The sequence below is a fragment of the Ursus americanus genome, chromosome 33 (genome assembly GCF_024610735.1).
Source record: "Ursus americanus isolate L20-20 chromosome 33, mUrsAme1.1.p, whole genome shotgun sequence".
In the NCBI taxonomy this organism is placed as follows: Eukaryota; Metazoa; Chordata; class Mammalia; order Carnivora; family Ursidae; genus Ursus; species Ursus americanus.
This window is the reverse complement of record NC_142159.1, coordinates 23,313,190-23,328,447: the sequence shown is the minus strand read 5'-3', so window position 1 is coordinate 23,328,447 and position 15,258 is coordinate 23,313,190. Positions and strand designations below refer to the sequence as shown.

The following is a 15,258-nucleotide window of genomic DNA, read 5'->3' as shown; positions in this document are numbered from 1 at the left end:
TCTCCATGGCTTTTAGTACCAAGGTGAATCGGAAGGGACACTGCTGTGTTCTTGAGCACTTCTAAACTGTGGTGTTGGCAGCTTTTGTCGTCTTGAGAATGGCTTTTTTATCCACTTAATTTGTCTTTCTTAGGCGTACGCCAGGCTCCCCTTGCTGAATTCTTAATTCTGGAGCTGTTGGGGCAGCACCTGAGCCCCACTGTGGATGTTAGCCTGTTGTTTTCTCTTCCTCTCTTGCATCCAGGGCTTCATTTAACCATCGAAACTCACATAATTCCTCTCTTCCCTAGTGCCTGCAACTTCTCACCCACACTTTCAACCGAGAGTTCAGCCAGGTGCACGGCAGCGTCAGTGACTGTAAGGTGAGCAGCTCGGATTTCCCGTCCCAGGTTCCCTGCTTTGAGGTGGCTTCAGACGAGTGTACGGCTCTTGTATGTATTCAACTTTTCAGAGTCAGAACACTGACTTCTGCAGATAAAGGTATCACCCTGTGTCTCTTAGAGTGTTATTAGATGGGAAACATTTTGGCTTTTCCCCGAATCCCACGGAGAAAATCCTGTAGAGGCTGGTATGTCACTGCGTGGCAGGACACCAGAGGTTCCGAAGTTCTTGGTGGCATTAAATGTTGTTGCCTTCAACGAAGAATGAGGTGTTAAATTAGCTTTAGGCATACAACATAGTGATTGAACAATTGTGTACATTACCCAGTGCTCACCCCACGGTAAGTGTGGTCCCCATCTGGCACTACGCGATGTTATTACAGTATTACTGGCTATATTCCCGATGCTGTACTTCGTCCCCATGACTTATTTATTTTATAACTGGAAGTCTGTACCTCTTCATCCCCTTCATCTGTTTCCCCATCCCCTCACTAATCTCCCCTCAGTTTGTTTTCTGTATTTAAAAGTCTGGTTTTTTGCTTTTTTTGTTTTGGTTTGGTTTGGTTTTTAGGTTCCACATATAAGTAAAATCATATGGTATTTGTCTTTCTCTAATACACTTACCATAATACCCCGTCGGTCCATCCATCTTGTCACAAATGACAAGGTCTCGTTCATTTTTATGGCTGAATGATATTCCATCATGTGTGTAGACCACATCTTCTTTATACATTCATCTATTGATGCACTTGAGTTGCTTTCACATCTTAGCTATTGTAGATAATGCTGCAATGAACATCATGTGCGTATGTCTTTTTGAGTTAGTGTTCTCGTTTTCTTTGGGTAAATACCCAGTAGTAGAATTACTGGATCAAAGGACTACCTGATACTGCTCGAAGTGTTGATTTGTTTGCCTGCCTTCTCCACGTAGAACGTAAGCTCCAGGAGGGCAGGGCTTGTGCCATATTCTTAGACTAGTGCCTGTTGTTCTAAATAGTGGGCTCATAGAGATAGGCTCATTTAATTAATGCAGGACAGTCACAAAATAAAAAGCCAGTCTTCCCTCTTTTGTAAATGATTCCTGCTGTGACACTCAGGCCATAAGTCACCTTCTTGAATGACCTGCAGCAGATTTATGAACGTGAGGTCACTGGGTGTCAAAGCTCCTCGTTGCAGAGGCATTTTGGGCTTTCAGCTGAATCTCACTTGCTGTCTTCTGTTTGCCTCCAGTTGTCTGATATCTCTCCTATTGGACGGGATCCCTCTGTGTCCAGTTTCAGCAGTGCGACCCTCACTCCCTCCTCCACCTGCCCTTCTCTGGTAGAGGCTAGGAGCAACTCTCTGGATCAGAAGTAAGTACCCTAGTTTACTTAAAAAAAGTAAAATAAAAGAGGCGCCTGGCTGGCCCAGTTGGTGGAGGATGCAACTCTTCATCTTGGGGTCTTGAGTTCAAGCCCCACGTTGGTGGTAATGATTACAATCAATTGATCGATCAATCGATAAAAAACTTGGGGGACAAAAGAAGCCACGAGTACCCAGACTTCACTGAGAGAAGCAAGTCTAAGAACCAAAGAAACACCAGGCTTCCTCTTGCTCAGTGGTTCTCCTCTGAGAGCAGGACTGTCCCTCTCGGCAGCACTCAGAAATATGTGGGGGCCTTTTCTGGATATCACAGCCCCAGGGAGATGCTCCTGTACCTTCTGACACCACGTCTGACCAGCTTTCTGCATGAAAACCCTTGGTTCCTCTTCCGAATCCCTCCCCTGCCCATTTTGGCCTTCTGTCCCCACTCCTGCTTGGTTCCCCGGTCATACCAGACAGAACAAGCCCCATCTTGGGGAAAACGGTGTAAAACTCATTTGGAAAAAATATTTTGATGGCACAACGAAACATATTGGTAAGAATAATAGAGACAAATTTAGTCTAGAGCCCATGAATTCATCACCATAATCACTTGTTTGTGACCCACCATCACATTCCTGTGCCCATCTCTGTTCACTGTGCTCCCCTGTCAGAGCCCACCTGGGTATTGTCCAGCTGTCTGTCTTACTGTACCAACATGGGCACAGTTGAGTGTGGCTGAGAAAATAACGCAACCAGGTAATTTAATTAATTTGGGATGTCATCAACCATAACATTATTTTATGTGCCACTAAGAAAGAAAAAAGCACTGCCAACCAAAATGGGACCTGTCATCAATTGTAAGCTGCATCCCAACTCAAGAAATGGTGAAGTATTAAAAAACGGGCTTTTTAGAATTGGGGAGATACAATTCATCAGGCTAAGCTGCTCTATGATAACTCATAGTGCAGAGTGGAGGAAGGAGCTCCTTCTCACGTCAGGGTCCGGACTGCTTTTGGTCCCTGGTCGTTCGGGAAGCCAGCTTCTTCCCTGCCAGCCCCTTCTGGCGGTGGTTCTCGGATGTCAGCACACACCAGTGTCACCTGGGAGGCTTGTTAAAGTACAGGTGGCTGAACTCCACTCATCGTCCCTGATTCTGTAGGTCTGGGTTGGAGCCTGAGAATTTGAATTTCTAGCAAGTTCCCAGGTGCTGCTGGTCAGGGATTACACTTTGAGAACCACTGCCCTAGTTATGGCCTTGGAACGAAATAGAAACACGTAAGGAAATGGAGTTCCTGCCCCAGACACTTCCGTTCAGAGGGCTTCAGATTAGGAAGAGGGACTGCGTGACTTGGTGACTTCTGTAACTTCTAAAGGATGACCCCAGTTGAAGTTGGAATTAACTTTCTGACACCAGCTTGTCTTCTCAGCCGAGCTCTCTGAAACTGATGTTTGCAAGGCCCCTGCTCTTAAGGGGAGGGCTTGTTCCTCCCGGTGAGAGGGTTGTACACATTACGCGTTGACCTTGCTGAAGCTCCTGTTACCCCTAACCTTTCTCTTTTAAAGGACCCCAGAAGCCAATTCCCGGGCCTCTAGTCCCTGCCCAGAATTTGAACAGTTTCAGATTGTCCCAACTGTGGAAACACCCTATTTGGCCCGAGCAGGAAAAAATGAATTTCTCAATCTTGTTCCAGATATTGAAGAAATTAGACCAGGGTGAGTACTGTATTGACCAGAGATGCCAGGTATAAAAGACAAATCGCGGTAATTTACTCTCTGCTCTTGTACTTGCGGTGACTGTTACTGTCTAATGCCAATGGAATCTGGAGGGAAGAGCCAGGCCGGGTTCCTGCCCCGCTTGTGTCCTGTCAGGCATCTCCACCACACCACAGTATGCTGTGGGGGTGGGACTTTGTGTTCTTTTGCTGTGTTATTTTAGCAGAGAAGATTCTAGGCCAAACAGATCTTTTGCCTGTTTTGTTCATCCTAGGGGCTGGGCCTAGGTGAGACGTATTTTCACGTTCCTCAGGCCATGATCACTTCTTTTTGTGAGAAACTAACGTCTCTCATGCTGTCCTTTTTAGCTCCGTGGTCTCTAAGAAAGGATACCTGCATTTCAAGGAGCCACTTTACAGCACCTGGGCGAAACATTTTGTCGTGGTCCGTCGCCCTTATGTCTTCATCTATAACAGTGACAAAGACCCAGTGGAGCGTGGCATCATTAACCTGTCCACAGCACAGGTGGAATACAGTGAGGACCAGCAGGCCATGGTGAAGGTCAGTCTTGCTCTCTTGGCTACTAATTGCCACCTGCACCCTTCCCTTCTGAGTTCTAAATTCTCCGTTGTGTGGTATGGCATACTTCCTATGTGTCTGGTCTCCCTGACCCTTCAGTGTGCAGTGCTGTGTGCCTGGGAATATGGCAGGGTGGTCCCCGTTGTCAGGAGCCATCGTAACTTTCCTGTCTCCCTGTGTCTCTTTCAGACACCTAACATCTTTGCTGTATGCACAAAGCATCGTGGGGTCCTTTTACAGGCTCTCAATGACAAAGACATGAACGACTGGTTATATGCCTTTAACCCACTCCTTGCTGGCACGATACGGTAAGAAGTTGTCCTCGTGTTTCCTTCTTCCTCTTGGCTTTTGGTCAGTGTTAATCGAGAAGGAAGTCTTGTTCCCAAAAGGTGGGTTGAGGATAGAGGAAGGACAGCGGTGTAAGTGTGGTTGTAAGGTGATGATGAGGCCTCCACTTCTCATAAGGTGTCACCTGGTGTCCTGAATGACTAAGGGAACCTGGTCACATTTGCATTCAGTTAATGTCCTGCTTTGATTTTTTTTTTTCCCAAGATTTTATTTTACTTTTTTATTTTTTGACTGAGTCAGGGGAAGGTGGTGAGAACCTTCGTGGTCTCCCAGTATTCCACTCTGTGATCCAGCCTCTGCTCTTGTGAGGGGCTTTTGTCCCAGGGGCCCCCACAGCTAAGCCTGCTTCTTCAGGGAGCCTAGAGACCTGGGCCTGGAGTGCTGAAGGGGAAGAAGCCCAAGAGAACCGCACAGGAGAGAGACCTGTGAGGGGGGGACATCTGCACCCAGCTTTCTAATCCGTCCTCTTCCTCTGTCACCTGTAGGTCAAAACTGTCCCGCAGATGCCCCAGCGAACCGAAGTACTAAGTGACTGCTGAGCACCCTCGCTCGCCTTCGAGAGATAAAGAAAGTGTTGCCTCTCACTTCTCTCTGTGATTCTTGATGGCCCCTCTCGTGTGTAAGCCTGTGGAGTAACTGCTTTCCCTCCTGTCAGCATTCTTTCTAGCTCTCCTGGTCCCCGTCTCCATTGCTGTGTACCCTTCTCTTTTTTCCTGTGCTGAGAATCTTGGTAGTAGCATGTGGCCTAACAAAAGGAAGAAAAACAAACACAACCCAGAGGGGACCCAGTGAATCTCCCAAGTTATTTTTCCATCTTTTGGCTTCCTTCTGTATGATAGGTCCCCATTGTGACCACCTGTGATGTCTGTACTGCTGTCTTTGGATATCTTTGTCTGTTTTTTAAGACAACATAATATTTTTTTCCTTTTCTGTATTTGTGATATCACTTTAATTTTGGGTGGGGGGTGGCTTAGAGACTACGGGAGGAAACATCTGGCTTTTTTTAGAACCTTAAAAGGAAAAAACTTACCTTTTCCCTTTCCATCTCTTTTTACCATTGCTAATCCCTGCATTTTCCATTCAGGGAAGAGGTTGTGGTGAGCTTACAAATGGCACAGGTGTGTTCTCTGAAAGCTTATGTAGAATATAGTTATGCAGTTTTCTTTTAGTGGAAGAGAGAAGGGAGGACTTCTTAGTGGGCCTGGAACTGTGGCTGCTGCTGACCTTGTAAGAAAGGGAAGAGCCAAGGATATTGCCATTGGATTTGAGAGGACCGTGGGATTTGACAGTGGGTCATGAAGGCGGGCGGACGCTGGGATGAGGGTAGTTCCTCACAGCAGCACTCCGTGAACTGCTTTTCTCTCCGTTTCTCATTTCTCTTCTCGGCATTAGTGATGGTGGTACAGTTTGGAATTAGCGCTCTGTCATACACAAAGGTCCCACAAGGGGGGAGTGACTCACTTTCCGGTATTGAACTTGATGGTCCTTGCTGTCATTATAATTATGGTAATGCTGAGTAGTGACCTTGTCATTGTTGTAGCTCCCTTTGCACAAAGAAATGTGACTTTCAAGGAGAGTCTTGGAAGTCTCCTGAATCCAGTGGTCATTTCCAATGATCCTTGTCAAATTGAAAATACTTTCAGTAATGCTTCTCCCCCTATAATCGTAAATCAGCAGACACGGCAGGCTTTGCCTTCTGGATCCTGGGATTAAAAGAATCCCCTCCCACCACTAAAAAAACCAAAAGGACACCTGGGGGCAGAGAAGAGCCGCACCTAAGCACCTAAGCCCGGGCCCCAGTGGCTTGCTGCCGCCTCCGCCTTGCCTCAGAGCTTGGTTATCTTCATGGGATGTGGAAATACTGCCAGAGGAGGAAGGAGGAAGCTCGCTGCTGACAGTCTCCTTCTCTGACAGAACAGGGTCATCTGCATGCAGACACCATCATGGAAGAAGATACTCTTTCTCCTTGAGCTGCCCGTTAGTTTTATAGGAATGGCCTGGGGAAAAGAAGTCCTGCAGGTTAATTCAGTTGCTTTGCCAGTTGACCTGGGGTATTTTGTACCATCCTTTACCTCCCTCACCACACCTCTGTTTGACCATTCCTCGGGCATTTAGGAAAGTGTCTGCCCTCTCCCACCTTGCAGAGACTGAGGGTCTCCAGCCTTGAAGTTGCTGACTCTTAGGAGGTGGGGACCTGCGGATTTTCTGCTTCAGGCAGCAGGGGGCGGGGCGCATGCACGCTGTGGAACAGAGCTGGGCAGGTGCGTGTCAGCAGACCCTTGCTCCTGACTTCCTGGTTGGGCTCTTCTCTAAGAAGAGGTCTCCTGGCTTCGGTAGAGTTGCCTTGCAAAGAGGAGGAAAAGTGAATTGTGGCACTTAAAAGGATAGAAATCCCAGGCTGTGACCTTAGCTGAAAAGTGATCAATAAAAATTCTACAGTAGGTTTTTTTTTTTTTTAACTTCCTTCCTCTCCTTAAAACATAGGTCATTAACTGTGATATTATTTGTTTTCTAAGCGATGCGTGAGATTTTTAATGTAGTTAGAGGTTCCTTCATTGTCTAATGGACACAATATGCCCTTCTGGTGTAGACTCAAATCCAGGATCTGTTGGTGCTTCGAGACTGCTCCTGGCCTGGAATGAAATCTGATTTCAGGGAAATGAAGATGAAATTCGAAGGTTACATTTTAGAATGAAGTCACGGGTGCCACTGCTGTTTGTCACGAAGTCTGACAGAGGGACCCATGTCTGTGACAGAGGGAGGTGGGGAGGGCTGAGGGGGAGTAAAATCATGTGATACACTGAAATAACGTTTGGTTTTTCTTCTAACTCAAAACTGGCTTGGAAAGTCTTTGCTTTGGAGGTGTCAGAGATTAGAACGGGTAGAACTGGACTGTTGGTAATGCCCCTGGGTGAGAGGGCCCCTGAGGAAGCAGGACGTCTGCGTCCTACAGGGGTCTCTGGCGGGTATGCTTTCCACCATCTGAGGACAGCCCTTATTTGTTCACCCCTTTTCCTCTAGTGGCTCATGTCCAGGTCGGAGTTGGAACAGTTTCAGGATTAATGTCCCTTTCTGGACAGATCCATCCCCACCTCGAAGCTGAGAGAGTATTTATGGCAGGAACTACTTAGGCTTTAGCTGAAGCCATGGTGGCAGGAAAGTTGATATTTAATATTAATATAATATTAATATTATATTAGTATTTAAGGAAACTACCTTTTGAGGGTTTTTTACGTGTTTTTTTTTTCCTAAAGCACTCCTTAAAACAAGCAAAAAAACAAAAGGAAAGAAAAAGCTCTTACACAAATTAAGGAGAACTGAGTGCTAGCTGAAAGTAATCATGTCCTCCCCTCCTTCCTGGCCCTCCTGTCTCCTGCCAAAGCAAAACATGACCTCAGCCCACAGCAAACCAGTGCCCACAGCCTCCTCACCTCTGCGCCTGCCTGGGAGTCAGCCAGCTCTTGGGCCAGGCTGTGCAGGGCCGAGCAGCCGTGCACACAGCCAGGGGTGTGGGGAAGGGCTGCTATGGGCAGCGGGGTGGGCACCCAAATTCTAGTGCATCGTTAAAACCCCCGAGCCTTCACTGTGAGGGGAAGGAAAATGATTTTTCCCGGCTAAGAAACTACTATTGTTTTACATTTTTTTGCCCTTAAGTGCATTGAATTTTTACAACTACTCATATTTTCAGTGGGGTTTTTCAGCTCTTTTAAGATGAAGGAATAAGTTAAATCATTGTGAAAGATCTTTAGGGATCTAAAAATAAAATGACTTCTCCTGGCACATATTTCAAAGCAAAGACTTTGTTGCCTGCTGCTTGTTGTGATTTACAGGGATATTTAATTTTGTAAGGTATTTGTATATTTATACAGCTGTAATTAATTGCACATTGGACTGGGAAAGAACGGATGACCGAGTGCATAGCAGCTCCGGTACGCTCCCATTTCCTCACGCTGCGTCCACTCGGGTCGTCCAGGATGGGGTCAGGGCTTGTCTGTCTGTGTGACTTGGGTCCTTCGTTTTCGCTTGGGTTCCCTTTCTAAAATGTGATTATTAACCTGCTCCTTAAAAAGAAGACACTAATTCTGGAATCTGCTGCTCTCAGAAGGTTTGCTGAATGTGTTTGTAAGAGGACTCTGACTCGTGTGCACTGCGCTGCCCGGCACGGCCAGTAACCACTCAGCCCAGTGTGCGGCCAAACCAGGACTGGGTAGCAGGGCTGTACTGATAGTGCTTCCTTAGGAAATGGAAATGTCAGCTGAGAGATTATCTACAGTTGTTCAAAAGGCCATTCATGAAATTCGGATTTGAGCCCCAAGAGATCTTAGGAAAGCTTCTCTGATCATTTAAAGGAAAGAATGAGAGTTGATACAAATGTCATGTTAAAAGCTGTGCTCAGAAAGTCCGAGCTGAGGTTGGTCTCTTGCCAAACCCTGGCTGTTGCGTGTCGTCTTCATGTCTTCAAGTTCCCTTTTTCCAGGCTGCACATTCTGGCATCGGTTTGCCTGAGGACTCCATCAGCCTTCTCGCGTGCAAGGCGCCACCCGGCGGGATTTCGGGTCTCTTCTCACCACCCATGTGTGCTGCCACGGAACCCGTGGAGCACATGTGGCCTTTTTGAACCAAGACTTTGCAAACTGATCTCTCCCCAGTAAGGAGTTGAGCACATTAGCAACAATGTACATTATTAATTTCGGATTTTCATTTTCATGTTTTATTATGTAAATATTATCTGATGTTTGGAGCTTGAGTATACAGAATGTAAATATAGTTCTTGTATTTGTACTAATTCTGGTTCTTTTGCTGTATAGCCTTAGATGTGCAATGCGGACATTATCTAACTGTGTATGGTAACCTTGCATCACGGAACTCTTAGTGAACGAGGTAAACATAATAAAGGTACAGCCAGTGCATCAGAAGGCTCTTGATGTGCATTTATTCTTGCATCCTTTGAAAGGCAGTTACACAAGATTTCTTTTCTTGACTTGCAAAGGTATTACTGTGGTGTGACCTACCTGTTCTTTTCTGATCATTCACAGTAGGGTTATTACAATGTCAGGTGCTGTTTCTTTGTGCTGTTTCTTTGACAGTGTTTTCCTCTCGAGTGTTGTCTGGGTTCTCCTGAAGCCTCTCCTTATATACCTACCAGTGATTCTCCGGTGGTGGTTTTTCTGGGTGGAAAGGTTGAATCGTTCACACTATCTGCTTCATTTAACAAGTTCCCATTGTGAGCAGAGCATGAGCAGGGACCACTGACCTGGTTGTTTGGGGGGAGACAAGAAGGGAGGGGGAAGCAGCGTTCAGGCAAAGGTCAGTGATTGGGTCAGTGCCCATCTGAGCGCCCATCCCATGCCCGCACCCAGGTTGTGATAACTCAGCAGCAAACAGAACGTGCCCCAGCTTTCCTGTCCCCTTGAGGAAAGACTTTTGTGTCATGAATGTGGAATGTGTCATGTCAAGCGGTCGGTGACAGCAAATGGCAGCTGAATGGGAGGTGGGAAGGGATGGGAGGGAGGCATCCTTCTAGATCTTGTCGTCAGGGAAGGCCTGTGTTGCCAGAGGACTTTTGAATGAGGGAACGCATCTGCATGCAAAGCCCTGGGCAAGGAGGTCTCCAGGCAGAGAAGCTAAGCCCTTGGGGCAGCAGTGTCCTCTGTGGGTTCCAAAGATGGCAGAGAGGCCCTGCTGGGTAAGGAGGAGAGCGCTAGAGCCTTGGCGGCAGCAAGTAGCCAAAGATCTGGTGGTTTAAGGCTTAGGTAACTCTAATTTCGTTAGTGTGAAGCAGGAAGCCAGTGAAGGGTTTGGGGGACATGAGTCACATGGTCCTAGTTGTGTTTTCAAAAGACCATTCTGACTGCTGAGTGAAAAACAGCCTGTGGGGGCAACAGATGGGGGACCAATGAAGGAAGGGAGACAAAATAAATTGTTTCCCAATGTCCCCGGGGGACGGTGGCAGCTGGGACCCAAGTAGCAGCAGTGAAGGCGGGAGATGTGGTCAGAGTCAGGACATTCTAACGTCAGCTAACAGATTGGCTCAGCCACTGCGTGCAGTCAGGGAGAGAGGTAACTCGGGACATGTGCCTGAGCGTGAAGAACGCGTGGCAATTGCCTGAAATGAAGATTGGGAGAATGGGGGGGGGGCTCAGTGAAGGATTTGGTTCTGGTCATGTTCACTTGGAGACCCCGACCCCGACCTTTCCACCTGACTTAACAGCTGCCGAGGCAGCTGGATTCAGGGGAGAGAGGTGGGGCCGGAGACGCACGTTTGGGAGTTGTCACTGTGAGGGTGACAGAGAAAGGCAGGAGGCGACGAGGCTTGGGAATGAGTAGCTGGTGAGAACCAAGGCTCAGGTCCCAGAACACCGCCACCAGGACAAGTCAGGAGGGAGAAGACGAACATGAAGGAAGGGCCGTGGAGAGAGAGGGACATTTGGCAACCAGGTTGAGGACCTGTTTGAAGATGGAGGCAGTGAGAACTGTGTCCAGTGCAGCCGTGACAGGTTAAGGTCAGAACTGGGCAGCGACCACAGGTTTTGGCAACAGGGAGGTCTAGGAAGTTTAAGGGAGCCAGAGAATACCATCACATTTTCTGAGTTTCAGAGCCAACCGAGAAACAATAAGGCGCATGGCAGATCAAAATAGTCTCCTTGATTACTATTAAAGGTTCGAGAACATGACGATTAGAGCGTTGGTGCGCCAGACTCGCCTGCGGTCACGCTGAACATGGATTCTGGCCGAGCAGTCTGAGGTGTGGCCCGAAATTCTGCATTTCTTATCAGCTTCCAAGGGGGACATCAGTGCTGCTGTCGTGGGTCTCCTCTGAGGAGCCAAAGGATAGAGGAAGAACAGACTGTTCTCGGGAGGCAGGTGAGTCTTTTTAAAGGGGAGGACGCGGCCAGGCTGTCCATGCTTTCCAAACTCGCAGTTATCACTTCTCTCCCGGGGGTCTGTGAGGGGCTGGCAGGAGCAGGAAGTTTCCAGTAATGGAGCCCTCTTCACATGGGAGGAGACATTAGGAGTGTCTCTGCCCTAGCAAGGTCATTGGTGGCTAGAGTGGCATTTTCTTGAGTGGTGCCACAGAAAGCATACCTGGGGTAGGTTCCAGGGGAAGGGGGAGGAGAGGAGGTTGAAATAGTACAGATGATTCTTTCCGAGATTTGTACCATACAGGGGAGAAGGATGAGGATATGGAGTCAAGGAGACGTTTTTGTTTAAAGAAAGGAAAGCTTTCCATATGAACGTGTGTGCGCGCAGACTGGATGAGTGAGCAGGAAGGGAAACCTGGCACGGGGAAGAGACCAGCGTGGAGCGCTTTGCTAGATCCCTACCCTGTAGGCTGGTGCGGTGGCGCACTGGGTCTCAGGTCCCCTGGGGGGCCCCCGGAGGCAAGGCGCGGTGGGCGGCAGTGCTACACGCCCGGGCCTCTTCTGACGGCTACAGTTTCCCTCCGTGGGACTCCTCAGCCTTAGAAGGTAAGTCCCCTCGGGGGGTCATGTCGGGCCGTGCCTTCCCGGACTCCACTGGATTTGCGCCGACACTGACTTAGTCTTACAGAGTTGGGGGTCTCCTGCAACCAGACCTCACCCAAGCTCGCGTAGGCTTGGTCCCTCACCAAGGTCGCTCTCTTGAGAGTCGCCGTGTCTCTCACAAAGCTGACGGCACGGAACATCACGAGGTCCCCCGGAACGGTGCACACTGAATGCATTACTTTCTACCTGGTATTTCTTGTCATTCCACTTGTGGTCAGGGCGGGGAGGGGGGGAGATTCTTCACGTCCCTTAGGAACTCTTTGTCTCTGCACAGTCCCTCTAATTTAGCTTTTCTGAGGACATCACCTGCTTGCTCCTCTGGCGTTTGAATATATGGTCTCCTGGTTTTTTCCATAGTTGCTCCTTCTACCTGGCAGCGAACGAGTCCTTTGAGTTCGTTGCACGAATTACAGCGAGTGAGTGGCAGAGCTGAGATTATCAAATCTGCCCCAACTAGTATGTTTGTTAACTTAGACACCCTCTTACGTAAGTCCAACAAAGGATTCTGTCCTGGGAGAGTTGCACAGAAGGGCTGTTTTTGTAGAATTCATGCCCATGTTTTGATTTGGGATTTGGGGATTTTAGGGCAAGGCGAAAAGTTAAGGTGAATAATAACGTGAGTTGATTTCCTTAAGCATTGTAAGCCAAGCATTTGAGGATTTTCTAAAAATTAAAGGTCAGCTTGCCCTGGCTCTGGGAAGCCTTGGCTCTACTCCACTCGTCTCTGGGAGAGACTTGCCTTTGTCCCAGCCCTGCAGTCGTGTGCTGGTCTCAGCCTATCAATAACCAATGTTGTGGCTAGACCAGCCCTGGGGTTATTTTGATTGCAAGGTGCCCTTCAGCAGTAACAATCAGGAAACTGGGGAACAACAACAAAAAAGGTTCATTATTTTTACAGGACCTGGAAATTACCTGGCACTCCTGGGGCCACCCAGCAAGGTTATAGTTAGAACACCCAGGCCTGGGGTTCTGCTTTTATTAGGGGTGGAGGGGATCCAGGGTTTAGCTGGGCTCACTCTTTATTGGTGAATTTAAAACAAAAGCAGGAATTTAAAGGGGGAAGAAAAAACAAGTGGCCCGAATGGTCAGTTAACCAAGATCTCTAAAACAGAGGAGCCCGGGGAGTCGGGTGGGGTCGGGGGGACTGGCTCTTTATCTAGTGGCCTGGCTGGTAAAGCATTATTTTTGAGAGCGCCATCAAAGCTTAAGTGTCAGGCACTTAGAAAAAAGAGAAACCCCAATTGTCACTGTCCTGACACCTGCCCTCTCCTAAACGGGTTTGCGGTAGTTTGCCAACAGTCCTGGGAAACAGCGTGTTTTGCTGGTTATTAGCACCTTAGCAAAGAAATGGGACGGCTATGCCGCATGTAACATTAGTAATAGAAGGAAGCAGATGGGGGCTGTTGGATTAGATATTTAAACATGTTTGCCTAAAGCAACGCCTATTCAGTAATAACTTGGGTGTGTCCAGATGTTGAGTCACATTGACTCAGCATAATTTCTCTCGCTTGCCAAATCTCAGACTAGAGCAATCAATTTGTTCCTGCAACGAAACCTGGTGGTCAGCTTTCCTTGCAGCCGAGCCCCACAGAAAGGGGGAATCCTTGCAACAAAGCTGAGAGGTGTGCGGGCACCGAGGCCCTCTTGGAGGGAGCCACCGTGTCAAGTCCTACCTGTACAATTTCCAGAAGGGTGGTTTGTTCTCCAAAACTAGTCACAGAAAGGCCGTTTTGATTTGGCTTTCCTTTTAAAGTCAACTAAAGGTCACTAATATGCAGCTAAACCCAGTTTCGCCGGGGAAACGTATCTCTGTGAGCCTGCCTGACGATGGCCTGCTACTCCCATGAGGACGGAGTGCTGGGCTCTGCCTTAGCCGACTTGGCCTAAGTTCCATTCTGCGTCTAACTGGCTGAGGAAGTCAGCTTCCCCGCGCTGAGTCTCCTTGTCACGTTAGATAATAACGGCATCTTGAGGGCCGCCTGGGTGGCTCAGTCAGTTAAGTGTCCGACTGTTGATTTCTGCTCAGGTCATGATCTCAGGGTTGTGAGATGGAGCCTGATGTTGGGCTCCGCTGCCCTCAGTGAGGAGTCTGCTGCTCTCTCTCTCTCTGTCTCTACCCTGCCCCCCATGCTCTTTCTCAAACCCAAAACAAACCCTGTAGCAATTTGAAGTTTGCAAGGAACTTTCCTATATATTAGCTCACTTTGATCTGCCCACCCTGGGAAGGAGGCAGGACAGACAGGAGGTGGTACCCCTGCAGTCAAGGACCCTACAAGCTTTTTTTTTTTTTTTTTAAATAAACTCTGCCCAGCGTGGGGCTCAAACTCACAACCCCAAGATCAAGAGTTGCATGCTCTACTGACTGAGCCAGCCAGGCACCCGAAGGACCCTGCAAGCTCTTGTTAGCCCCTGGAGAATAACCAGAATTGGGGGAGGTTCGAAGCTTCTCCCTGCATGTTCTGCTTCTTGGTGGCCCTCCTCCTCTGCTATGAGGCTGAGGTGCTGAATGCAGCTTGCAAGAGAGGAATACCAGTGGAGGCAGCCCCAGCACAGAGTCTGTTTGTCTCAGTTTGCCCCCAGATCCGTGTCTGGAAAGTCCCAGGCCCGGACCACTCTCTGGCAGACTCACGGTGAAGACCCTCACCGCAGACAGAAGGACAGTGCTGTGGAGGGACTGTGGGCTCTGGCGGTGTGGAGAGGATAGGCAGTGCTCTCTGCAAAAAAATTTAAAAAGCATAACATTTGGAAGAAGTATTAAAAATGTTTCAAGGTGGGGTGCCTGGGTGACTCAGTTGGTTAAGCAGCCGACTCTTGGTTTCAGCTTGGGTCGTGACCTCAGGGTTATGAGATCGAGCCCCACATCAGGCTTAATGCTCACCACGGAATCTGCTTCAGATTCTCTCTCCCTCTCCCTCTGCCCCTCCCGCTTGTGTGCTCGCTCTCTCTCTCTCTCTAAATAAATCAGTCTTAAAAAAAAAATGTTTCCAGGCTCTGGAAATCAACCAAATGTAGACAAATTAAAAAACATTTATTCTTGGGAAAACCTACTGAGTCTCATGTAAGAGCAGTGGAGGCCTGCAGCCCTCTTGCCTGGGGCTGCTGCCCACCCCTGCCCTCTCTCTCTTGGTAAGGGAAGCAGTTTTACCAGATCAGGGCTCTGCTCTGAAGGGGGCATACTTGATCATGTGTTGTTTGAGGGTCACGGAGGAGAGCTGTAGGTTTTTTATCAGCCCAAAGCAGCAAAGGCGGTGAGAAATGAATGGGGAAAAACCCGAGGCTTGCTAGCCTGAGGTCTAGGCAGCCGAGGAGTCAGAAATTTATCGGGGAGACCATGGAAGTGAGAGTGCTGTAGGAATGGGTAAGCGCTC

At 48.4% G+C, this 15,258-nt stretch overlaps 1 protein-coding gene across 5 annotated transcripts in view; it reads left to right on the top strand.

The window, feature by feature from the left end:
* Positions 1 to 9,274, top strand: part of KIF1B (kinesin family member 1B) — a 135,312-nt gene extending 126,038 nt beyond the window's left edge. For all 5 annotated transcript variants that reach the window (XM_045776836.2, XM_045776840.2, XM_045776838.2 and 2 more), the window contains 6 exons: positions 291 to 362; positions 1,611 to 1,732; positions 3,288 to 3,437; positions 3,806 to 3,998; positions 4,206 to 4,324; positions 4,850 to 9,274. In XM_045776836.2, coding sequence (XP_045632792.2) covers positions 291 to 362; positions 1,611 to 1,732; positions 3,288 to 3,437; positions 3,806 to 3,998; positions 4,206 to 4,324; positions 4,850 to 4,892 — 699 coding nt within the window. In that variant the 3' untranslated portion in view covers positions 4,893 to 9,274. The remainder of the gene's footprint in view (positions 1 to 290; positions 363 to 1,610; positions 1,733 to 3,287; positions 3,438 to 3,805; positions 3,999 to 4,205; positions 4,325 to 4,849) is intronic.
* Positions 9,275 to 15,258: the final 5,984 nt, after the last annotated feature.